The following is a 26483-nucleotide window of genomic DNA, read 5'->3' as shown; positions in this document are numbered from 1 at the left end:
ATGTCAAGATCCAGTGTTTACCGGGTCGCTTCCAAAATCCCAACCACAGGAACCCTGTGCTTGCCACTCTTCCAGGTAACCATCAATACTTCTGGGAGTTTTCTGAGGTCTCTGAGGGCTTGTTATACTCAGGGTTTGTCCTTTGTGTGATTTAACTACTGCATGTAAATAATTCTCTTCAAGGTGTTACAACCACCAAATGCTTTATATTATTTATTGTTCCAGGAAAGGAAACCAGAGCATTCATGACCTCAAATCTCCTTTCTTTGTTATTTAGCTTCAATGGTACTGAAATAAGTAATGCAAATGTATAATTTGCTTCACTTTGTTATGCTTTGGGGTGTTTTCAAACTCAGAAATGCTGTTGACACAGAGATGCTATGGCTATATTAATTTAGAAAATGTTTCCCAGTCTCTGCAACTCACTGGGTTCTTGAAAGTTTTTCAGTGTTGACTGCTGCAGACAGAACCATTTTAGGGTTTATATGGTTACTCTGTGCTAGCACCTCTTTGTAACCAATAATGGCATCCTTGTATTTCTGTTATTTGAATGCAACACATCTGAAAGATTTAAGTCTGCAGCACATTAAGACCTCTTTTCGCTATTTCATAACAACCTGGGAGCCTGGCAGTTAATGCATTGGCCGTTCAGTGGTGATAATGAGATACCACACACTCCTCGCTCTGGTAAGGCAGAGAAGACTAGGAAGTGACTTGAAAGGGGAATGCTAGCTTAATTTGTTTTATCTGTTAAGCTAGATCCAAAATGGTTGCATCTAATCATAAACAAAGTTTCTTTATAGTCAGAATTTGAATGTTCATTTTCCTCTCGGTTAGTATGCAAATCTCTTTGCAGCATTCTAGCAAAAGAGAATACAACTCATTTTCTGTGCTTATAAATTGTTCATTATCATGCTCTCTAATGGCCAATCCATTGCTCCATCTGGCATAAATACTAGGTGCTGAAAAAAGGCACATTTGGGATCGAGGGAGAAGCACACCTCTCATACAAAATCCCCAAGCCTATCACTTAAAATTGTGTAATGTCTTATTAGTACTTATATTTACATGTGACAGTCTGGGAAAAAAATATAAATGCTCCAACTCGCCTTATCCACCCTCAGTGCTGCACATAAGGGATGTCTGCAAAGTCTTATCATTGTACAAAAGAGACCCAATTCATAGAGTCGAAGGAGCACACAAACACGGTCTCTAGAAAGAAACACCTCTTTTCTTGTGATTATGGGTGTGAAATGTTGTAGCCTCTGAGGTTTGGCACCGAGGAGGACTGAGATAATTTTGTTAGAATGCTTAGGGTTTGGGCCTTTCAAAAGTTATTTTTTTTCCTCTTTGATAAAGAGGTTTTATTTTATCCCCACCCAAAAGAAACAGGAATATCATGTGACCATAAGTCAACTTCGGTAATTAAAGTCACCCCTTTTATAGGCATATTTAACTCCTATAAAAGCCTACAGGGTTGACTTCTGTTTCCTCTGACTGGGAAAGTTTTTCGTATGCATAAAAATAATACCAAAACAATGGCCCTCCTGCCTCTCACTAAAATATGAAAACAAAGAAATTCAAGGGTCTCAATCTCTCTAGCTCAAGCAAAATCTACAGAGAAAACAAAATGCTGTTCAGATCCATCTCCTGTAGGATGCAGGGATGCAGGGGAACTTCAGTAGATCTTCTGCTCCTGTTGAGTTTAAGAATCTACCCAGAGATTTTTTTTTTCAATTAAAACACTATGTACCAACAATAAACTATGCTGCAAAGCTTTTAATTAAAAAAAAAATGTAAGACCCTGGCTCCAGGCACTGCTTTCATTAAAGAATTAGTCCAATGAAATGTTTGGATTTTATTGTTCTAAATATGTGTTTCAGCTGGTGCTCTCAGATCTATCCTGTGAAGAAAATGAAATGTAAGTAAATGACAAGATATTCTTTGATTCGATTTTGTTTTTCAAGACAGAGCCCTGGTTATCCAGGACTCGATTTGCAGAACAGGTTGGCCTCAAACTCCTAGAGATCTGCGTGCTTCTGCCTATGCCTCTGGGTGCTGGGACCAAAGGCATGAGCCACCATATCCTGCTATTTATTTAGAATTTGAAATACTCAAAGAACAAGACTCAAGACACTTGAAAGCCCCAAAGATACTCACGTTAAAAAAAAAATCAGGAAATGTAATTGCCGTTATGATCATTTTATTGAATAAGTAAAGGATCTCTGGGCATTTAGGCTTTGGTTTCTCCTCTTGTGAAGTTTCTATGGTTGTTATGGCATATAAGAATTGTAATGTCTTCTTCCCTTGCCCCCAAATGCATTAGTGCTGTGATTTCAAGGAAAAGTTTCAAAGCAGTTCATTTTCAAATATTATCAAATGAATGCACATTTTACCCTGTGTTATGCGTGTGTTTCAAAGGGCATTGGATGCAAGTTATGTGAATAATTGCTTCATTTCCTTACTTTTTGAGACTTAATTGTTCTCAGAATTCTAGTCGGGAGATGAGAAGGTGCCATTAATAACGCTGATGATGATGGATGGGACCAGTAATACAGTGTGACCGAGTGCAAGTGTCAGAAAAGCACTTCTGCCAAGCGCTGTGCGCTGGGTGAAGCACTCTGCCAGCCAGCTGTTTTCAATTACCATTGCCTCATCCTCTCAGACCCCTGTTGGTGGGCAGCGCTTCTGAAGCAAGAGACAGGGCAGTCCTTAGAATCCTCAGCTAGCCTTGGAATCACGCACTGTTGCTGAGCATTTTGTAGACAGTCTGTTAGTGTGAGTTGCTCTTTCAGCGTTTGCACGCCTTTCCACTGCTGCTCCTTTGCATTAAGGTTTGGACCTACTACTGTGCTTTGTCTTCTGCACTTGTCTGAGCAGTTTTTCATAGTGTTTACGTGACTCTGAACTTCAAGGCTGCCCAAATCTTGCCTCTTTATTTTCTGCCTGTGACATGGAACAATAGACACCTATGACTGGGATGAGGCTTAAAAATTGACTCTCCTATCCAGCCATTATGACAAGGAAGGGTGGAAGTGGAAGGCCTATCAGCTCCCTTAGAGCTTCTGAGACTACTGCTTTTCCTTTATGTTGAAGACAGAGAGGGAAAGGGAAATAGTCAGTGCACAGAATGCTTTTAACCGGTGCTTAGGCATGAGCTTTCTTTGGTAAGTCATTTTACATCTCAGCATCTGTTATATTTATCTTCATTTATTTTCTGTTAAGTAGAAATAAAAAAAAAAACTGCCTTAACTAACATTCAAAATAGTAGGAAAGAAGGGTAGAAAAGACAAGGAAGTAGCTGATATTTTAAGGAACTAATATAAGAGAAGTGAATCCACTGAAGATAGACATAATACTTTACATAAGATGGTGTTAGTTTGATGAGTCTGTAATAAAAGACATACAGAAAGACGTAAAGAAAGAGTCAATGTCCCACATCCAAACAAGAAGATTCTTTTTTTTTTTTCACCTCTCTATCTTGAAGAAGAGTTGGGTTATTTTTTTGTTTTTCTTTTGCTTTGTTTTTTCAAGACAGGGTTTCCCTGTGTAGCCGTGGTTGTCCTGGACTCACTTTGTAGACCAGGCTGGCCTTGAACTTACAGAGATCTGCCTGACTTTGCCTCCCCGAGTGTTGGGATTACATGCATGTGCCACTGCACCTGGCTGAGAGTTTGAAATTAGATCATTCCTATGATCTGAGACCATTGTTCTAAATACATTACCTGACCAAAAGAGTAGAATCATCCATTACCAGTTTTTCGATAAAGTGGTAACACAAACCCACTAAGCAAAAAGATCCATAGACATGCTTAACTCAAAACATCCTTAAGAAATGAAAAGCCTAAGAGAAAAACAACTGGTCCAAAGTTCATATGCAAACAGACACAAAGAAGGAGACTTACGTTTGGATGCAAAGGAGCAAAGGAGGTACAATAACTGGAGAGAGGAAGGCTCTGGTGGAGGCCCTGCTGAAAAGAAAGGGATTATGATCAACCAAGAAGCCATTTTTAAGTGTGTCAACTTTTATGTTCCAAGACTTTCAGAAACAGTTTATACACTTTATAAAGTGATCTTCTATTAGTTTCACTTAAATTTGCATTTGTGATATAAAATACTTTTTTTACATTTTATAATTGCTGAATTTTGAGTGTAATTAATACATTGGTTATATAATGCATTATATAAAATCTACATATTTTATATATGTATGACATAAAACATGTTACAGCCCTCTTTCATTATAGTTATACTTTTAATCCACTCCTCCCCCTATACGTGGCTAATTATGCTGTCAAAGAGCACAAAGTGATTTACAAAATATAAATATGAATATATACATATATATGACCTTGTAAATTAATTACATGAATACATTTTCTAATGAGATGTCTACAACTTGCTTGGCTCAGCGGGTTAAACATTTTGTTTAATATTAGGAAAAAAGTTAAGGAATGATGGAGAATACCTATAATCTTAGAACTCGGAGGGGAGGCTGGGGTATAAAGATCCCACTCCAAGGCTAGCCTGGCCTACATAATCAGTTCAAGGCCAGCCTAGGATAGGCGGTGACACCCTGTCAGAGAAAGCATGGACGTAACTAAATAAAGTAAGAGAGTAAATACGCAACGCTCAGATATGTACCCAGAATTTTTACAGCAAAGATAGAATCATATCCAACTTTTAATTCAATTTTTTTAACACACTTGGTGAAATAACTGAGAGAGAAACAGTCTGTGCTTTTTGTAGAAACCATGCAATTTACAGTCAAGTTCTAGATGACGTGATTTGCTCCTCACCCACTTCCAAATGATTATAGTTGGATTGCACATTGGCTCATGTTGAGAAATTATTTTTCGAAAGAACAAAACCCATGGAATCTGTTATTTTACTTCTTCTAAGAATATTACAATGACGTTTGTCGTGTTAGCAGAATTTTCTTCAGGCTTCTATACAAGGAGCAGTTGTACGGTTGAGCAGCAATGCTCTCTGCTGTGTTCCTCTGAATATGACTTTCTTTCTTTCCTTTTTTTTAAAGGTGGGGAAGCTTAGGCAGTGCCAGAGACTGACCCCACTGTTCTATGTGAGATTCTCTGCATTCAGCCAGCAAACTGATGTCACTCTTAGCCTATTTTCTTTTCAGATAGTCTCCCTGAACTTGCCTCTCAATTCTTTCCCAGCATTTCTTTAAAGCCTTTTGGAACAGAATTCTGGGCGCAGACTCCATATGGAAATATGAAGCCCGAGGTTCCAGCTTGCAGCATCACAGGGTGCTAAGGAAAAAAAAAGACTCCATTGCCAGATCATTTCTACGTATGCTCTCGAGTCTTCCAAAAAAAGCTATGCCACACACGTCATTTCACCCACCACTGAGTTTTCTCAGTTTTAGAGAAGCAGGGCACGACTCCCTCCGTATGTCGCCGGAGTTTGAAAGTAAAGAATGCCACACGAAGCTATGCTAAGCACCTGGTCCGTAACAGTTTGCACTGCAGGAAATGCAGGATGGTGGCGGCAGAGGAGCAGCACAGTGGCGCTCCAGGTTTCTGCTTGTAGTCACCACATTAACAAATCTGCAACTTCAGTCCGTAGATTTACAGCACACAGAGGAACAGTAAGGGTCAGGCTAGCCATCTGGGTAAGCAGGAACCAATTCCACGACATCCATATGAAGAAGGGCCTAGGTGCTCTGGCACACGCTGCATTTCCTTGGACATGTACCTGCAGAGAATTCTAATCATTGCCAATGTTTCCTCAAGTTTAGTAGTAACTCTTACTTTCCCCCACATCTTTCCTTTTTTCTTGAAAAATTCCAATTACATATTTTATTTAATATCCGTACATAAATACACTGTTTGAGTCCAGTCTACCCTTCCATTTCTTCTCCCACCTTTCCCTCCCAACTTCTCTCACTTCCTCTCTCATGATGTCTGTGGCTCCTTCATACTCACAGAGTTCATTTGGTTCTGCCTGTATGTGCACGGGTATGGGCTTTTTTTCTGGGGAGTGAGCTGCCTCTGGGGGCCTGCATGCCTGAAGAAAAGTGACTCTTTAACTCTTCTTCTTCAAGTAGCTAACAACTGTCACTAGCTTCTCCCAGGGTATGGGGCTTCATGAGCCCATCCCCTCTCCATGCTGTGAACTTGTCTGGCTTCAGCATTTTGTAGGTTTTGTACATGCAGTCCCAGGCATGCACAAGTGAGTTCATGCGTCCAACTGCCACTCCGTCAAAATGTTTCGTTACAGACATTCACTCTCTCTGGCTCTTACACTCATGTCATTGTTATTGTTTGGTTGGTTGGTTTTGTTTTGTTTGCTTGTTTGTTTTTCTTTTCTTTTCTTATTTATTTTTTTATATTAATCACAGCTTATTTACTTTGTATCCCAGCCATAGCCCCCTTCCTCATTCCCTCCCAATCCCATCCTTCCTACCTCATCTTCTCCCTGTCCCTTTCCAAGTCCACTAACAGGGGAGGACCTCCTCCCCTTCTATCTGACCCTAGCTTATCAAGTCTCTTCAGGACTGGCTGCAATGTCCTCTTCTGTGGCCTAGCAAGGCTGTTCCTCCCGCATGAGGAGGAGGGAGGGTGTGTGTGGAAGAGCTCGCTATTGATTTCATGTCAGAAATAGTCCCTATTCTCCTTATTAGAGAACCCATTTGGACACTGAGCTACCATGGGCTATATCTGAGCAGGGGTTCTAGATTATATCCATACATGGTCCTTGGTTGGTGAAACAGTCTCACTAAAGACCCCTGTGCCCTGATATATATGGTCCTTGTGGTGCTCCTGTCCTCTCCAGGTCTTACTAACTCCCCCTTTTTACATATGATTCCCTGCACTCTGTAGAAGGTTTGATTATGAGTCTTAGTATCTGCTTTGATACACTGCTAGGTAGTCTTTCAGAGGCCCTCTGCGGTAGGCTCCTGTCCTGTTACTTGTTTTCTCCTACATCCAATGTCCATCCCATTTGTCTTTCTAAGTGAGGATTGATCATCTTACCCCGAGTCCTCTTTCTTGTTTATCTTTAGATGTATAGATTTCAGTATATTTATCCTATCTTATAGGTCTATGTAAGTGAGTATATACCATGTGTGTCTTTCTGCTTTTGGGATACCTCACTCAGGATGATCGTTTCTAGGTCCCATCATTTGCCTGCAAATTTCTTTTGTTTGTTTTTCAAGATGGGGTTTCTCTGTATAGCCCTGGCTTCCCTGGAACTTGTGGACCAGGCTGGCCTCGAGAGATCCACTTGCCTCTGCTTCATGAGTGCTGGGACTGAAGGTGCGTGCCGGCACTGCTCCTATACTCTTTGCACCCTTCCCCTTCCATGATGATCCCTGAGCCTTGGGGACACAGATAGGATACAGCTACCTGTTGAAACCTGTTCACTGCACAGCCTCTTTCTTTGAAAGTTGACTGGTGGTTGGTTTAAGACTAACATCAGCATCCTAGGATGATTATTCTTCAATGATTATTTTTAAGAATACAAAACTTTTCCACTTTGAAATTATTATATTTACAATTTGAGCCATTGATAGGGTAGGCCCTCCTCCCCTTCCATCTGACCCTAGCCTATCAGGTCTCATCAGGACTATCTGCACTATCTTCCTCTGTGGCCTGGTAAGACTGCTCTCTCCTCCCCCTCTCCCTTACCCGGGAAGAGGGAAGGAGGGCCGGATTGGAAGGGGATAAAAGCTGGAATACAAAGTTAAAAAATTGTCATAAAACTTAAAAAAAAACCGAGTCATTATAATATTGCTAGAGTCCATTTAGAACTCAAAAGTTGCTTTTAAAATATGTGATTTGAGAAAGAACTAGAATCCAGGAAGAAGGAAGGGTGCTCCCACAATCAGAAGACCCGTGTTCCAGCTTGATGCTTGCTCCTGAGTAGCTCTGCAGGTTTCTCCTTGAATTCTTCAAGCTTGGAAACTGATGTCCGATCTCACTCTGTATCTCATGTGCATGTGTAAAATGACCAGAATGAAATATATGGTCCCTCAATCCCAGACTTTGTGAAAATACACCATGACTCCTTTCTTCAGTGAAGTTTCCTGACCTTTTGTTTATCAGAATCTCCACCAGGGGGTGCAAAGGGCTGAGAAGGAGAACTGGAAATGAGGCTGGGCATGTGTTATCACCGAAATCTGTCTTGAGTGGCTCAAAGTTGCAATTAACAAATAAAATGAGGTATGCAATATTTATGGTTGACTTTAAGTCATGTGGGCCACCTTCAATGGAAAAGGATAGAGGCAGCAATTTCTATTTGAAGAGGAAATACCTCATATTCCTATCCAGGAGCTTAGAGGTCAAGGATCTAAAACAAGAGTCCGTAATTTGTTCATAGCTTAAGTAACATACTACGTTTTTAAGATTTATGTATTATAGTGCTCTAGAACTTCATGACTACAAAAGATATATATCTACATATATGACCACAAATGCCATATATGTGTGTGTGTGTGTGTATATATATATATATATATATATATATATATATATATATCACAGAAAACTCAAATTATAAAAATATTACACTATCTCAAATGATATTTGTGATAATTTGTTTCTGCTGGAGCCCCTTCTTTGTGGGATGGCTTCTGCTTTCTGTAGATAGTTTGACCATTTGATCTTTCTAGTCTTTCTCTGTGCTCAGCCGCTAATGTGTTCACTGCACGAGGATTAGCACCCGAGGCTACAGAATTGATGATGAAGACATCGTGTTCCCTGTTAAGATTTGCCATTAATTTTTGTTCAAGCTCCTTTGTTGATACCCAACTCTTCTTAGCATCCTTTCTAAACTTACATTTGAGTATCCATTTTTTTTCCAAACTAGTAAAGGATTTATTTTTTTTCTTTTTTCTTTTTTTTTTTGGTATTTTATTTTTTTCTTATCAGTTACATTTTATTAACTCTGTACCCCAGCCTTGTCCCGATCCCTCATTCCCTCCCAGTCCCTCCCTCCCTCCCTCCTCTCCACCGTGCCCCTTGCCAAGTCCACTGATAGGGGGGATCTCCTCCCCATTCATCTGATCCTGTTTTATCAGGTATCTTCAGGACTGGCTGCAAAGCTCTCCTCTGTGACCTAACAGGACTGCTCCTCCCTTGGGAAAAATATTCTCAGCTTCATATGGAGAAACAAAAAACCCAGAATCTCCAAAACAATCCTGTACAACAACAGATCATCTGGAGGTATCTCCATCCCCGATCTCAAGTTGTACTACAAAGCAATAGTAATAAAATCTGCATGGTATTGGCATAAAAACAGAAAGGAGGATCAATGGAACTGCATAGAGTATCCATTTTTTTCATTGCCATCTGTGTTTAGGAACTTTGCTAGCCACTAAGGTTAACCCCTCCCCAAACAAAAACAAACCCATTTCAAGCTCAAAAAAATAAAAAATAAGTCAGATTCTGCCATAGCAAAATATTTTTGTCTTCTATGTTTGGCAAAAGAAAAAAAAATCTTGTCAAACATGACTGCTGACTAGCATATGAGAACACCTGGTGCAGCACATGCTGAAGAATGCTGGGAGCCATCTATTATGAATGTTTTCAAGATGTAAAGCTCGCAGCATCACTTTAATGTTGACTGAAGATTGCACGACCAAAAAAAAAAAAAAAAATCTCCATTTCAGAAGCTGCTCAGGCTCTGCCTCTGATGACTGGTACCATTGTGTGCTCTCAGGATACCATGACAGCATCAGTGTATGGAGGTCTGAAAGAGGTCCCTTTGCAATCAGCCTACCATGCTACCCAGGGTAGAGAGGCACTCGTGAGTTGAAGGACACGGGCATTTTCACACCATAGAAGTTAATTCCTCAGATTATAAACCCTCCCTAGAAAATTTGGATTAGAAAGGGCTGTAGTCTGGAGATATAAAAAAGCAGAATGAGAATGTGGGAATGATTATCATGTAATGCTTCTGACATTATGACTTTAAGATGTTCCTCGCTTACATCTCCATGCTTAAGAATACCTACTTTTAGAATCAAAGCTATTAAAATAAAGTATTTTGTTTGCGCATCTAGTGGTTTCAAATTCACCTGTCTTCTTGGTACCTTGAATGAACTAGACATAAGGTAAATGTTCATTTAATATATTTGGAACAGGTCTGCAAGGAATGAGCAGGTGGGTATTCTGGGAAAATAAATGTGTTTCATATAGAGTTTAAAGTCCCAAAGAATAGTCTTTAGAGTTCTAGAGTTAGATGTTTACTGCTCTTTCTTTATTACCAGGTGTGTGAATTATGATGAACAACATCTCGATGGTTGGTATATCTGGTAAGACTCTCTTCAAATTGTTTTATAAAACACGTGGTTGTCTATGCACACTTGTCCTCCTAAGTAATTTGAAACAACAACATCCATCAAATACTGTTTAATTACATACATTCAGTCCCCCTGGCTCTTTACACATTTTCTGCCTCCCTCCATTTCCATGATGACCTCCAAGCCTTGGGGACATGGGTTTCATATACCTGCCCCATTTAGATCTGTGCACTTTGTAGTCTCTTTATTTACAACTCAACTGGTGAATTGGTTTAAGACTGACATCAGCATCGTAGGGATACATACAGCTGAAGAGAAATTTAGAAGAGTGTGAGTCAACATCCACAGAAATGTCTGTTTCAGGACAATGTTTGCTAAGTGCCTCGTATGATAATCTACTGTTTTTAAGACTCAGAATTTATTCTATAGTTAGAGTTTGGTTAATGATAAAATAATTGTTCCCTCTTAAAACCTTTCTAAATGGTTCCTCGCTTCTGGTTTCAACATAGCCAAATGTATATTTAATGAGATACTCTTCCAGAAAATTTAAAACCGTTCTTCTAATTCCCTAAATCAAAACTTTCATTTTTTTCTAAACTCAACATTAACCAATTCTGTTAATAAAACATTAAGTTCCTCAAAGGAAGAGACCCTATCTTCTCTACCTTAAATCCTTAACACCAATATTTCCAACATGTGCATATGTTTAAATACCAGTTGAACAAGTGGATAGGATGGCGAATAAAAAGAAGGAACAGAGGGGGAAAAGAAGGAAGGGGAGAGGGAGAGAGTGACTTCACCTTTTAGATAACCCTCTAGTTTTCAAGGAACAAATGATTATCACCAGTTTTCAGCACCAGTTTTTCCTGAGGACCTCCAGGTTTATTGGAGATATAGGTGGATAGAGGATCACTCCAAGAACTTGGCATTCCAGCGTGCATTCCAGTTTGCTTGCACTTAAGATAGCTGAGACCCTGTAAACTTCCCAGACAGTGACAAAAACTAATTCCTATTTGCTCCACCTCATTTCTCCTCTGATATTTTCAACACCAGGTTCCTATTGCTGATTTTCTTCATGGTTCTCCTCTGTGGAGCAGTGCTTTTCTGTCTCCAATGTTGGCTGAAAAGGTGCCGATTTGATCCACCCAGACGCACCATGGCTGTTTTTGCTGTTGAAGACTTGGATTCAATATATGGTGAGTTATTGGTATACTTCCGGATTCCTCTACGAAACCTTGAAAAAGCATCATTGCAAAGCAGATGTACACATAACTATTGGGAGACCCAAAAGCATGTATTGAACAGAGAGGATACAAAATTAGTCTGCAGAAGAAAAGACCCACAGAAAGACCCACAGACGCCTGGCAGAGAATAGTGAATGAGGCTAAGCAGTTTGTTCAATCAACCAATGAATAGAAGTGTGCAGAGGTGACTATTCCAAATGAGCAGGAAGGCTTACGGTCCAGAAAAGAAGCTCTTGGCTTTGATGTGACTCTATTCCTACCCTATAGCTAGTCTTAATTACTAAGCCTTTGCCAGCTCATTTAACTCATCTGAAGTTACACTGAACCATATTTTATGAAGTAACAGTTGCCAATGTCAAGTCTGAAACCACTAGTATTGGGCACAAGAAATTCAATTCTGATGTTCTTTCTCTGTAGAAACACCAAGGAATCCTGATTCTGCCAGCACCCATCCTATCTGTCCAAAATCATGGCCTGCCCATCATTTTCCAATTTTCACACGGGGTTAAAAAAAATGGAAAAAAAGTTATTTGCAGCAGCCAGTCTTATCTGTAAGGAGAATGAAAAACACCTATCACTTCACTTTTTCTTGGTGTTTATAATTGGGTATCATTTCTTCACCCTTAAGCATTGTCTTTTCATTCAGAGATGGTGAGATTTTTCCCTCCTAGATTTTACTTTATCACACAGTTGCCCAGAGAGTTCTTGATAAAAATTAACCTGGCTACCTTTCAGAAACATGGGCCAGTGTGGAACTCTCAATATATAAAACAGAAAATCAGCCAAGTAAGTTAAAGAAATAAAAAACAAATAAACAAAACAACCACAACAAAAGCTAAGAAGTGTAGCTTGCATGTGTAGTATTCTTAAGGGTCTATAATGTTCAGCTACAAAAGGGACATCCATATCAACCTCCACACAACATTCAGGGACCGTTGCAGAAGAGAGGTCCAGAAAATTGTAAAAGCCAGAGGCTAGGGAGATCTGGAACAACACAGTGTCTTCAGGGCATGACAGGATGGCTGCATTCATGAACTGGGAACAGCTATGGCTGACTGCAAAAGAACAAGCCAGTCAACATTCCAGCATGGAGAGGGGAGCGATATACCTTACCTCATTCCTAGCTGAGGAGCTTTTGGTAATTAATGGTTCCTGAGGGTAGTAGAGCAAATTTCCTTCCAAGTGTGGCCCCTGGTCACAGGGATGTGGTAGGTCAACCACGCTCCAGTGAATGGACCCTACAGGGGGGGGGGGGGCAGCACAAGTGGGACTGAGGAGACAGGAAGTTCTTCTGAGCAGTTGGGGAGGTAGGGATGGGCCTGGAACTGGCTGGGGAGGTGGATATGAATCTTGGAATGGTCTGGCCTGGGGAGGGGAGGTTGACCTAAGAATAGTTTCCAGAAAGGATTGGAGTAATTATGATCATGAATGAATGAATCATCAATGAAAATCTCAAATATATATATATGAAAAATATTTAGTGATTCTTTTTTTCTATATGCTTCCTATCCTGAAGTCATTACTTAAACAAGGATAAGAAACTACCTATTTGAGACATTATTGTTTGGAAAAGGATAATTAAATTCTACAATAACAAATAGATCTCTCTTCTAAAATAAAAATCGCTTTTCATGTAGCATCCAGGAAATTACGGTCACTAAATCTAGCAAACTGTTTGTCAAAGGGATATGCATGGAAATATTGACCTGTTTCTTTTTTTTATTTAAATAGGGCTAGTTAAAAAAATGTAATTTTTTTTCTTCCAAGTAAACTTTTATTTCTAAAGATCATGTGGCCTTATTTTCTTGGCCCTTCCCTCTCTCTGAGGAAAACTCTTCCATTAGGCTGCCTTAAATCTTAAGAAAAGTTTCTATATCTTAAATATCATACTGCCTGACTATTCAGTTACAATTTTTTTCAGGAGCACTGTTGTAGGTGTGAATATATAATATTTTCCTCTTTGCTGCACTGTGGTTCACTGCTATTGAACTTGCCTGACCAATCTCAGAGTGGAAAAACAAAACAAAACCCAAAACATTAACTCTAACACTTTGCTTTACTAATCTGCATAGATGACCCTAATGCCTGGGTCTTAGAATTACAACCTCTGAATGAGCTGAAGTCATTGTAAACATAGATATAAATAAATAAATAAATAAATAAATAAATAAATAAATAAATAAATAAATAAATGCCAGAAAGAAGTTTAGTTCTAAAAAAGCTAATGTTTACTTCAGATCTACCAAACCCTAAGCAATAATTTGAGACTTTTTCAGATCTTTATTTCATAAATATCAACTTCAGAATGTGATCATCGGAGGATATTTATTCTCTTAGAGGTTATCCGCTCTTCTCTCTCTCCCCTAGCTAGTATGTCAAACAGACCTTTGCTATGAAATGGGGTAGATACCTGTTATAATTAGATGTGACTGCTCGTATCCTCGCCACCTCATCCCATGCTACAAAATACCACTTGTGAACATTCAGATATTTACACACACATGCACACACACACACACCCTGGTAGGGATTGCATTCTAGGATCTTAATTTCTGTCATTTTCCATCCTTTCTCACAAGCCCCGTTTTAAAGCACCTGGTTCTTACTTTTTAAGAAATACTCAAACTCTCAGGCAGCGCTCTTTCATTGCTGTGTAGCTCGGAGGGCATAGGCTAAACTGCCTCTTCTCAGTTGTCGTTCTCTTGGTCCCACCTTCCTCTGCATCTCTCCCTGACTGTCTGGGCATGCTCACCTTGCTGAGAAGGCAGTCTGTGCTGCAAATGTTGACCTAGGGGCCTGCCTTTTGGCATTCTTATTTCTCCTTGCCAGCACAAAACACAGAAGAGGAATTTGGACAGTGGCATTCTCTGTCATCCTAGGGAGTGCCAACTGGTAATTTCAGGAAGTGAATTCCAGAGAATCAATATTTTGGGACAATTTGCAGCCTGGGCCCACACTGTATTTACATACTAGATGAGACTTTTAATATTATATTTTCACACTCTCAGCACAACTGTTTCCTTTCTAAGTATTACTGTGCCAGAAAATGAGAGCCCTCCCTGATCTTTTAATTCCTGAAAGATCCAGTGAGGACCAAACCAAATGTATCTACCTCCACATCTCCTACAAAGTGTGTGCTCACAGCCTGAGCAAAGCCACTGAGCGATTCATGGGCCTACTCCAAGTACGGGGGTATGTTTTTGAGTTTTTCACACATCCACTATTAAGAAGGGGGAATAAATAAATACAAATCACTTGACTGACATTGATGAGCTGCTATAGTACAGAAGAGGGTCCTGGACTCCCCGCCACTTCTGACACACAGAGAATGTTGTTCTACCCCGGACACAGGATGTGGGAAGTAGGCCATTGGAAGCCTCTTAATGGATGCAGTACACTTGATGTATTAACCTTTGGTTCCTCTTGGACCTTTATTTTATTTCTTCAAAAGTTATTTCACTTTAATATCACTACTTATTGCATATATTAATTTAAATTGCTCTGTTATTTTGACATAAGGGTCAGAGATTTGACACTCAGAATCTCACGAACATTGCCCTGAAAAGCGAAAAGGGAAAAAGAAAATTTTGACTGATTATTAAAGGCTAGAACTGACTGAACTTTACTATTCCTAAAATATATAAAGCGGGCAATTTTATATATATAGCATTTGCTGCCAATATTACATTGCTTGGGTTGCCAATTTGTTAGATTAGAAATACTAAAGAGAAAAAACAAGTAGACACAGCGCTCTGCATTCTTATACAGCACACTGAAGAAGGCATTGCCAGCACAGTCCCTAGCAATGTCTGATGAGCTATCACCTCTGAGAAAGGGCCCTGGGATCTCAGCCAAACACACGAGACCTGAAGAGAATCTCTTGGTCCAGTGATGGCATCTTTTCACAGTACTGTGCTGACTCAGCACTCAGATAAATGGATCCTACTTCCTAGGAGCTAAGCTCTTGAATCAGGTAGGTATCCTAGAGTCAGAAGACTTCCTACGTAGCCATTGGATCCGATAGAAGAGACCTTGACATTTATCACACTCAATCTTTCCTCCTGTATCTGTGCTTGCTATATGGAGTTCCACAGGAGGGGGAGAAATAACCTCTCAAACACACCTTGCCATGGGCCACGTTGTGAATTCATCTTATCAAGTCCAACTAGTTAGTATCCCTGTATATGGAAGTACTTGAAGATACAGCCTTTGGAAAGCCAATTCAATAAATATTGTGTAACCAGTGTGGATCTTAATCCAGTCTGACTGCTATTGCTCAAAGGAAGATTAGCACCCAGACAGGACAGAGGCATGATGTTGTGAAGACACAAGGCAAAGATGGCCATCTGCAAGCTGCAGAGGGAGGTCTCAGAAGACAGGAGCCCTGCTGACTCTTGACCTTGAATATCTCCTCTAGAGTCATTAGGGGAAAAAAAATCTACTGACAAAGCCAGTACCAGCTTGTGGTACTTTGCTATGGCAGCCTTAACATACAGACCTCATATAAGAACAGAAGGAATAAGAAGTCCAGGAACTAAGGAACTAGGAGATGAAGAGCAAGAATCTTAGTTTGATATTGGAGATGCATAAAGAGCTCATGGGCATGGAGTCATTTCATAGAGACTTTAAACCATCCCTTTCTGTTGTGCTATGGGCACACCTCCTGATCCTCATCCAGCCACAGAATGACAGTTTTTCCTTCCTTCATCATCTTCATCCCTACACTACACTGTCTTCTGTGTCCAGTTCTGCATTATCATGTCTTTTACAACCCACAGCAACATCCACTTAGCCCCCTTAGGTTTTCCTAAGTGTGATCGGCTGTGAGCCAACATCTCACTTGCTCCTGCTCCTTTCTCTCATGCCTTAATCTTAGAGTTATTTGACTGTTTTTTCTTTTCCTATCGCTTGAATTAAGAATGAAATGATACCTTACTTGAACTTGTTGTCAACTTCAGGTTGTTACCTATTATTTTAATAATGTTCTGGGGAGGCAGGGTGCCTGTTGATAAATCAACAGAAACTGCAGAAGATCTGCAGCTGGTTAGTTTTCTCCATCCCCCTTCCCCAATTGTGTCCAGATAAAGATTGATAATGAGAACATACAGTGAGCCTCTTCTTAGACGAATCTATGCAAGTTTTAGCTGATGTTAGGCTAAGACTCTCCATCATTGTGATTATTATATTCCACTATGCAAAGTGAGGCCTATAAAACAATGAAATAGATACTGCAGTGATTTCAAAATTAAAATATACATGTATAAATTAAAGAATTTTAGGTTGTTAGATTGTTTTAGTTTGTATTTGACAGCTAATGTCGAGTGATTTTTACAATGTATCATCAATAAAAATAATTAATTCACAAAAATAAGGGCAACCTTGTGATCTCGTGGAAAATAAGGTTGTAAATCTGAAAAGCAGAATAGAAGCCCATTTGTATGAGGAAGTAAGCATTTAAGGATATGAAGGGAAATAAATTGGAGGTTTGGAAGGTGAATGGAAGGCAGGTAAGGCTGGAGGTAAGTGACCTAGCATTCATTAAAAGAGAGCTGAAGAGATAACTCCATGTTTGTCTACACTTCAATAAGCAATACAATCTACTGTGACACCTGTGCAGCTGTCTGCCCACCCTCATCCCACTGGTCCCTGATAAGACCTCTGTCTCTCCTCCATCCAAGGGATGTTCACTCTGTCTTAGCCTCCCAGGGATTACAACCCAGGAAAGCTGCCTTCCAGCTATGTAGTCTCTAATCTCATTTTTTTTCCTGAAATTTCACAGATAATTTTCTATTTTTCTTTTTTCAGAAGGAAAAAAATTAAGTTCTGTTTTTTTGTTTGTTTGTTTGCCAGCAATGATTAAATGTGAGTGCTTTTAGTTGGGAGAGGAAAGAGGACTTCGAGAGGACAGAGACTAGAAGCAAGCCTTTACATATTCAACTCTTTCTCCTTATAGGTGGCTCAGGATTCTTTTATTACAGGATCTGTTATAGATTTTCTCTTTCTGGTTTATATTCTTCATGTAAATACCCTATGGCATCTTAGAAAGGGATAGAGAGCGGGCTTCATTCACATACTCTGTGGAACGAGCTGCTAATGGCAGATGATTCAGCATTTCCCAGGTGTGCATACCTCAGCTTTCACTTGTTATACCCAAGGGTTCTCTGAAAAAAAAAAATGTTGCTATCTTTGTCAATGCTCTGAAGAGGCAGAAGCAAAGCCATTCACAGAAGAAGCCTCACTCTTAGCGTATGATAGAACCATGGACCACATTCAGGCCTTCTGGCATTCTTCTGTGTGAGGAGGGACCGATGGAGAAGGGAAGTAAGACCAAGAATGATGATTCCTATCTGTAATCCCAGCACTCGGGACAACTGCAGGTTCCAGCTGCTGCTGGACTACCTAAGTACAAAGCCATAGTGAGACTTCTTCCTTCATCCTTTCCCGATGCTCCAGTGAGAGGTGCGAAAAGACAGAGGTAGAAAACGGAGGCTAAAGTAAGTCAATCTGTTGGAATTATTATCAATCATATACAAAATCTGGACTATAATTATAAAAACTCAGTGACAAATGTGTGGGTTTTACAAAATCAAATAATAAATGCTCCTTCTACCAACAATTTTCTGGCAAAACCATCTGGTTTTCCCAATATGTTTAAACTGCATTAACTTGTTAAAAGATAAACATAAGACTGACAAGGTGGCTTGGTTGGGTAAAGGCAGTTGTTAAAGAGCCTGAGGATCCGATTTTAATCCCCAGAATCCATTTGATGGGAGGGGAAGACCGACTCTAGCAAATTGCGCTCTGACCTCCATGTATGCCCTATAAACAAACAAACAAACAACCCTCCTGCTCTGTCCACTCCTAACCACAGGAATTTGTATATAAACATTCTCTGCAAAGAGATAGCAACTGGTCTATCTTCAGTTTCCAAGACTTCTAAGACCATTGGTTTAATTAGTTTATCAATAAAACACCTATGGTTTTCATAGCAACCATAAAAGCGACAGGCACATTTGCAGTAAACAGGTAATATTTCCCCACCACAGGGACCAAATGTCAGAATCATATCACCCAGATCACAATATTGATGTCAGCAGGAGAAATCAATTAAAACGAACATAAACAATAAGTGTCTCAAGCCAGTGGCCAAACGTTCCCAGGCAGTAGGCTAAGTTCCTGCTGAATTTGCGCTGACTACATCAGCAGCAGTCTGCCTGGAAAATAGCTACCGTTCTTTGCACCAGTTCTGAATGGAGGTAATTACTGAGGTGAGGAGATTGTATAAAATCAGCCTTGACTCTGCTTGATGCCATACTCCAGCTTATCTGACCTCAGTCCAAGCTTATGCACTTCGAAAGGTTTTACCTCACTATGCTTGTAGTTACTGATTTTTGTCATATTTAATAATGATGATGATGATGATGTAAATCATTATATAACCATTAAAGTTGAACTGATAAGAAGACGATGTTACAGACTTAAATTGTTACATGTTCCTAACATGGCACCGTAGTTGATGCTATGTGAAAGCAGTAACCCTTTACTGTATCCCTGGCTCATTTTAAACACCATATATGCATTAAGTTTACCTATGTTTTCTTTCTTCAGAAAGAAGAAACTTTTTCTAAGTTTCTTTCTTCAGACAATTAATGTTCCATCTACAGAAATAGATACCATTCTTATTCTATTGCTGAAGAAGAGTGAGTTAAGTAAATATAATAATTGCATAGGGGTGGATTAGTCCATTAAAACTTCATTTCAAGAAAACATCAGAGCAAGAAGTGAAACATATTTAGTATTTCAGTCTTTCACATATAGTGGTAATAATTGTGTTATTATGGTTTATTCTGAGGACCAGCAAGATAAGAAATAAAGCAAATACATATTACTGAAAACTCAATTCTAAGTTGTCATAATTCACATAAAGTAATCATATGTATTCCAGCAGTGAGCCAATTCTGCTGGTAACTATGGCATGATTTTGTAGTTTTCTGGATGCTACCCAGTCTGAGGCCCTAAGGAAGATGAGTGGAGATGTCCTCTTCTGTGAGAGGACAGAGAGAAAGAACATTGAGTGTGTAGCCGGTACCACTTCTAGCAGGCCTGATGACCCTGCCATTACACTTCAGGAGCACACATAATCAATACGTAAATATGTGGGAATGCTTGTGTTTCAGTTCAAATTAATATATAAAAATGTCAATGTAATTCAGAGTTAAACAAATACCCAGGATAAAAAGAATAAGTATGCAAAAAGAGAAGGCTATAAAATGTTACTATTGATTTTTCCAGTGACTCAAAAATAGCCCTTCAAGGAAATACTGATTTCCAAAAGAGCCACTGGAAATAATTCAAGGTCTCTCAAGGTTACCACTTTGTGAAAGCAAATACTTGCTTAATGGCTGTATTGTACATAATCTAGATGAGAGAACATCAATTTGAAAGTTTTTTTTTAAATTTAGAATTCCAGTCTTTATTATGTGTGCTTTTTAAGTGCAAACTTCTCACCACCTATCTCAACATGCTTATTACTTATAATAATTATAAGAGAACACTGAGCTATTTTATATTTGTTGCATTTTGAGAACCTAAACGTAACACAGTGAAGTTTAGTAATAGTCCAATTTCTTTATGAGACTCGGGTTTTCCTAGGATGAGACCATTAGCAAAAACAGCATTAATATTTACCGGAATTATCTTCATGGGCCCTAGCACAGAACGTTTCCTTCTGGTTTCAGCTCCTGTGTTGTGAGGACTTCCATAAGAGTAAGTCGGTAACGGTGTGGGCAGGTCATTCTGGGGAGTTTTCTCCTTAGAGACTTAGCTATCACTGTGCTGAAACAAGGGGCTGCAAATGTTTTTCTCAGGCGCACAGATAAATTTCTGTTGCTCCAATGATCCCAGAAAGGACAGATTTCATCTCCTCTGTGTACTGCCTGTATGCTCACCTGAGAGATGACCCCCTCCCTATTTTTTTCTAGGTACAGAAATGATTGGCAGTTCAACAGCTGGCACCTGCTTTCCTGCTCAGAACACTGAACTGTTCCCTGCTCCGTGTTTTGGTGCATTAGGTCCTCCACCTCCATATGAAGAAATTCTAAAAACAAACTGATTTTAGCCAGAATCAATATTATAATGCGTTAGAGATATTTGCAAATACGGTCCATTTTAGGTACAATTACTTGACTTAGTGGAAATTCCTGGAGACCTACTACAGAGTCAGAACACTTCCAAGCAGGTGAAAGAGTGGTTGGCAGGAAAAAAAAGAATTGACTCAAGTGAGGTTTTAATAGTCACTTAGTAGACTCTACAGCACTGCCTTGTTACAGTGTTTAACTAGGCGTCATTAACATTTTAGTTCTTAAGGTGGTGGAAGTAGGTGCTAGATTCATTTGTGTCAGCTTAGCCTCCCACTGTCTTCCACATCATGTTATTTGATGCCCCAACACCTCCAGCTTCATCCAGCCTCTAATAGAGAGGCAGTATAAAATAAATAATTTAACAGCGGCTCAGGCATAGATTCAGGTGTGACTAGAGGAAGAGTATTTGAGCCAAAGCTGAAATGAGAGAACGAGAAGAAAATTCTGTTTGAAATTGACAGAGGAAAACAAATGAAAGGGGAGATTACAAATTTCATTCCCCAGTCGGAGAACAGAGAAAGGGTACCCGGAGGCAGAAGACAGCTTAAGAAGTAAACCATAGGAAACGGTGATATATGGAGAGAGAGGGGAAGGATCTCACTGTCCTTACTGAACCCAGTCTTTTCCTGGTCTCTCAGGATTCGTATTTTTTTTTACAACATAACAAGAAAGTTTGTTCTAGATGCCTTTTTCTGCTTGAAGACTGACTGGAAAAGGAGGAATGAGAGATTTCCAAGCACCGTTTGGCAGGGGCAGAGGCAGGGCAGGACGATCCACACCAGATTCCACACTAGCTGCCTACAGCTGGCGAGTTTGCTTCGTAACATCATTGACGTATCCACCTGACTGTCAAATTCACGTAACTAAACCTCACTCCAGTCTTGTCTCAGCTCCATTACCAAAGTGTTTCCAGCCCTCCTGTAGCTCAGCCAGCAACGTGTGCCTCCTGTCTTCTCACTTCATATAACTATGTCATCCAAAATTGTTGTTGAGCCTGCTTTCAGAATTCCCAGCCTCTGAAGGTTTCCTGAGATAGCTCGGGTATGACCCAGCACTGTGAGTCCTTGCTGGAGTCCTACATTAGCTCTAAGCTAGGCCCACTTTAGTTCTCAGGTATTCTATTGACATCATAGTAGGCAGGAAAAGTCTTTCAAAGTTGTAGAATGCTTTTAGATTTGCATAAATACTGAGGAGAACATGGAGACATTTTCCATATTCCCTGTTCCCATACACATACAGGATCTCATAGTATTTTACCCGTCACGGGATGTTATGCCCTTCACCTGATAAACCCACTTTGACACGTCATCATCACTCAATATAGTGTTGCACATTTTATGGCTTTGGTGGATTTGTTATGGCATCAGATACCACCACTGTGGTAACTTACAGTTTTACTGTCATGAGAATCCCTGTGTTCCACTTAACCAAGTTCCTGGCCACCAGTGATCTTTTCATTGTTTCCCCTGTTTTGCATTTTCCAGCAGAACAGTCATTTGAAATCACACAATTGTAGGCTTTTGAGCTTGGCTCCTTGGACTTTTAAAGATGTATGTAAATTTCTTCTGTATAAGTTTCTTCGTAGCTTGATAGCTCATTTCTTTTCAGTGCTGAGGAGTATGCCATTGTCTAGAAGTGCCAATGTTTAAGTATGTATTCATAATTAAGTATGTATTCGCATCGTTTCTTGATATGAAGAGTGATCTCTTACAACTTTAGCAATACTCTCCTGATACTGCAACTTAGTTGAGAAAAGGTCAAAAACCTTGGCATGTAGCTCCATGAGATCTGACACTATTTTACTTTTCCTTCCTTTAGATGTTCTGTTCTGAATGCTATGGTGTATTAATCTATTCATTTGTGCCTTTAGGCCAGAGGTTCTTACCTTGGAGTCACCTGAAACCGTTGGAAAACACAGATATTTACACTATGATTCATAACAGTAGCAAAATTACAGTTATGAAGTAGCAACTAAAATAATTTTATTGTTGGTGGTCACCACAATGTGAGGAAGTGTATTAGAGGGTCACATTAGAATGGCTGAGAATCACTGCTTTAAGCTCTAATACTTTCCTCAACCACCCCAATACACCAAAATCGCGACAACCCCCTCAACTTCTTTTGTCTTTTAGAAAAACATCACCCTCTCAATAGAAGCCATTTTAATTACCCTACTTTAAACTGCAGCCACTTCCTCCCTAAGCAAACCCCCATCTCTTCATCTGAGATACATTTTAGTTTTCAGTAGCATTTAAGTATATCAACTGCCTGTACTAATAGCATCAGATTGTATGTTCCTCATTGTCTCGTGAGCTGGCTCTTCCTAACCTCAAGCTGCACATGATAGCATGGATATGCCCTCCTTTCAGAAAGCCATTATCATTTCAGTGAGGTGTAAAAAATGCACTTAAGCATTTAAATCAAAAGAAAAGTAATAGTAGTGACAAAATGATGGAGGAGCCTCAGCCACAAGATGGTGGTACCTGAAAGGAAGAAAGAGGAGTTTAGAACTGTCCTCAGAGCTGACTGAGGTTTCCTCATTGCTCCGCTTGCTGAGTGCCTTCAGAGAAGGAACAGAGAGCAGGCGAGCAACTCTAAGCTGAAACCACTCAGAGGCACCGAGGTCAGGAGTGTGGAGCTCATCCACACTTGTCAGGGGAATATTAATTAATTCATATAACTAAGGGATGCAGCATTGCAACCAGCCAGAGCAGAGTCACTCCAGTGAAGACATGCATGGCAACAGCAACAAGGGTCTCGGAGGAGTGATACAGAGGGAAATAGGATGCAAAGCTGTCCATATGCAGCCGATTGAAAGGAAAAAAAATGGAAATAAACAAAAAATAAGAGCAACTATTAAAATCACGAAAGCCAGAAACTGAATTAACTAAAATATGATTAAGCTGTGACTAATCTATAATGCTACTGTTTTAAAAGGATTAACTATAAATAAGTAACTGATATTGCTTAGAAAAATCAGAATTGTTAGCATTTTAAAGTCTGATGCCAAGTGAAGGCAGGAGATTACATGTGAAATAAGGTGGCAGGCTAATAAATCTAGACCTAAGCCCGGGTCTCAAGTGGGAGAAAGAAAGTGAATGTAGGATGAAAGCATTCAAGTACATTCAAGCCACTGGAGTCTCAAACAAAACACTGAGAAAGGAAAACTGTTGTTTCTAGAAATGGGATTCCAATGAAATGCTGTGCGGGATAACCCAGAACAGAGTACTGACTTGTTTTAATCTCTGGTCTTATTTTACTTAAGTGGATATGCCACTTTACTGACATACAGTTAAGCAACTAGATGTCTTGGGAGTGAAAACTCACAGTTTTAAGCCCACAGAGGGATTCAGAATATAACAAAACATAAAATGTTAAGTGAGCTTAGGAGACAAGATTAGAGGTGGTTTCATCTTTTACACACACTTCAGGACTGTCTCAGAGTTCGATTATCTGTATAATTACTTATTTCCCTGAAAATCTTGAGTAGATATGATTGTATATGCTTGTAAATCGGACACTGAGGAATCAAAGTCAGGACTACAAACTGAAGATCTGAGGCCAGCCTGGACTATATACTGAACTGTCTAAAAAAAAATGTAAGGGGACAAAAGAAGAAGAGAGAAAAGAAAAGCTCAGAGTTCTCTTTTACGTGTCTGGAAAGATGGGCATGGTACAAACTCTGCTTTGATTACTGTACATTATCCATGAGTTAGTAATTTCTGTACCTTTTGAATGTGTACAATATCATGTATCAGCTACACATAATACACCAATGGGTCACTCCTTGAACCAGAGAATGTGAATAATAATTAAACTTATCTCAAGCAAATGATTTCAGCAGAAGAATTCTTATTTATATCCTATGGAATAAGCATCACAAAATACACTCCATGAGGGTTTCTGGCAGTGGGATTAATTCGTACTTAGTAAATAAACAGTGGCAGGATCTAGAAACGGGGATGATGCGTCAGCAGCTAGATTTTGTCTAAGAGCAAACACCAGAGCTGAAGTTATTAGGATCTCATGCAAAGCTACTTGGGCATATGCCTCAATTCAAGTGTCATCAAAATATACATTGGGTATACAGTTGGTTGGACTTGTATATTGTTGGTTAGACAAAGGGAGAAAGTATGAGTCTAGAGTATACACAGGTAGGTTGAGGTGGAAGAAAAAAAAGTTTATTTTTCCAGAATATTTTTTTTCTTTCCAGTAAAGATCTCTCAACAAATACTGTCTGCCATTTTCATTTGATGTTTAACAGACCTGATGTCTGTATGTGTGAGGCCTCATAGCTTCTCCAAGTATATCTGCAGCAAATGTTACTACTTGTGTTTAATCGTAATAATGAGATTTCAAGGAACTTCCCCCTTTGAACAACATACGGTTAGTGGAAATTAAAATTACTCTAACTGCCAGATAGATACTCTCTACTATCCATTGAAAAGCTGTTTGGTTAAAATTATAATACTGGTTTAGATCTCATGGTTGTAATAACACTTAAAATGGGCATTTGAAAGACAGGCCCATTGCTTTTCTGTTGTCTTTAGAGTCTGTTCCTACAGATTTTGATTTCTTTCTTGATACCTTCTTAAAAATTCTATTCGACTGTCTTTCTCGGACTTTAATTTGAATGGGATTATATTTTTAGCCTTTCTTTTCACATTAAGGAATGTTTAGATTTTTCTTTCTGTTAAAGGGTGTAGCTCATTCCCTGTGTGTCCACCAGAGGGAGAAAACCAATGAATGTCACCCAACAATTAGGTAGATTTAATTTATGGGTAAATGAAGCCTGACGTTAGGTTGCCGTTGATGCCAAACTTTTAACGAGTCTGAGCAAAATGAATCAACAAGGAGGTTAAAATTTGCAAAGGTTGGGATAATGATGCAACGCACATTTAATGGAGCTCATATTTGATAAGAGGTGTTTGATACACTGAGAGATACTGAACTAAAATTGAGTATACATGTTTGCTTGGCAAGAGAGTAGGGAATTTGAAATACCCACCTTCAGAGGAGCAGGCTTAAAAGGTGAGGTTCTAGCATAGGCTAGCTAACCGAAATCTGTGCCGACCATGGCGTATGCAATAACCACCACCTAACACGATGCACCCATGCATTATTTACTCCACCACACATTCTCTCAATTTCCCATTCTTTAGTTTCATGTTTGTGCAATTTTGTGTTAGAAGCACAACTTTTTGTAGAAGATAACCTTAAAATTTAATATTTTTTCACTGACGTGAAATAGAGGTCTGCTCGGATAGCATTTGTGTGGACTGTGAAATGAAACTCACCTTGAATATCACATTAAAGCACAATGTGGAATCCTTTGAAAAAGCATAAGAGTAAAGGAAGCAATGAAAAATGTGCTGCTGTAAGACTCTAGTCTTGGTAGAGATTTTGTTTTTTAGATAAGAACAAAGAAAAGAAATAGAATATATGTTACAAGAGAAACTTTCACTTGGGAAATTAATTTTGCTCTGTGATTGTTAGTTATTAAAAAAGCATGAGGCTGGTCAACCGATATTCTCTGCAAGAGGTTTATTAGGAGGATATGGAGGGAGCGGGGAGCAGGACATGAAGAGAGAGAGAGAAAAGGGAAGGGGTACTGAGAGAGAGAGAGAGAGAGAAATAAGAGAGGAGAGTAAGAGAGATAGAGATAGAGAGAGTGTAAGAGAAGGACCACGTGTTGGGGTTGGCCCTTTAAGGGGCAAGGTAACCATGCCTTCCAGGTGTGGCCACCTGGCCTGAGACACATGATGACATCATAAGTTGCTGGGTAACCCAGGAGCAGGCTGTGTTCCAAAATACTAACAGTGATCACATGCA

General features: G+C 39.5%; 1 protein-coding gene across 1 annotated transcript; it reads left to right on the top strand.

The window, feature by feature from the left end:
- On the top strand, nt 1-20623 carry Tmem207 (transmembrane protein 207). The gene is made up of 5 exons (XM_055624867.1): nt 1-75; nt 1884-1921; nt 10235-10279; nt 11321-11463; nt 20493-20623. Exons 1-5 carry the CDS (start codon nt 1-3, stop codon nt 20621-20623), a joined length of 432 nt encoding a protein of 143 aa, XP_055480842.1.
- The last annotated feature ends 5860 nt before the right edge of the window (nt 20624-26483 follow it).

Source organism: Psammomys obesus, unplaced genomic scaffold (assembly GCF_907164565.1).
Source record: "Psammomys obesus unplaced genomic scaffold, mPsaObe1.curated_primary_1811, whole genome shotgun sequence".
Taxonomy (NCBI): domain Eukaryota; kingdom Metazoa; phylum Chordata; class Mammalia; order Rodentia; family Muridae; genus Psammomys; species Psammomys obesus.
This window is presented reverse-complemented; position numbering and strand designations above follow the sequence as displayed.

Excerpts from the sequence above, each read along its gene's own strand:
- Tmem207 (XM_055624867.1), top strand. The coding sequence starts at position 1 with ATGTCAAGATCCAGTGTTTACCGGGTCGCTTCCAAAATCCCAACCACA. Across the intron at positions 10,280-11,320 it reads CTCGATGGTTGGTATATCTG|GTTCCTATTGCTGATTTTCT; the intron begins GTAAGACTCTCT and ends TTTCAACACCAG. Across the intron at positions 11,464-20,492 it reads AGACTTGGATTCAATATATG|GTACAGAAATGATTGGCAGT; the intron begins GTGAGTTATTGG and ends ATTTTTTTCTAG.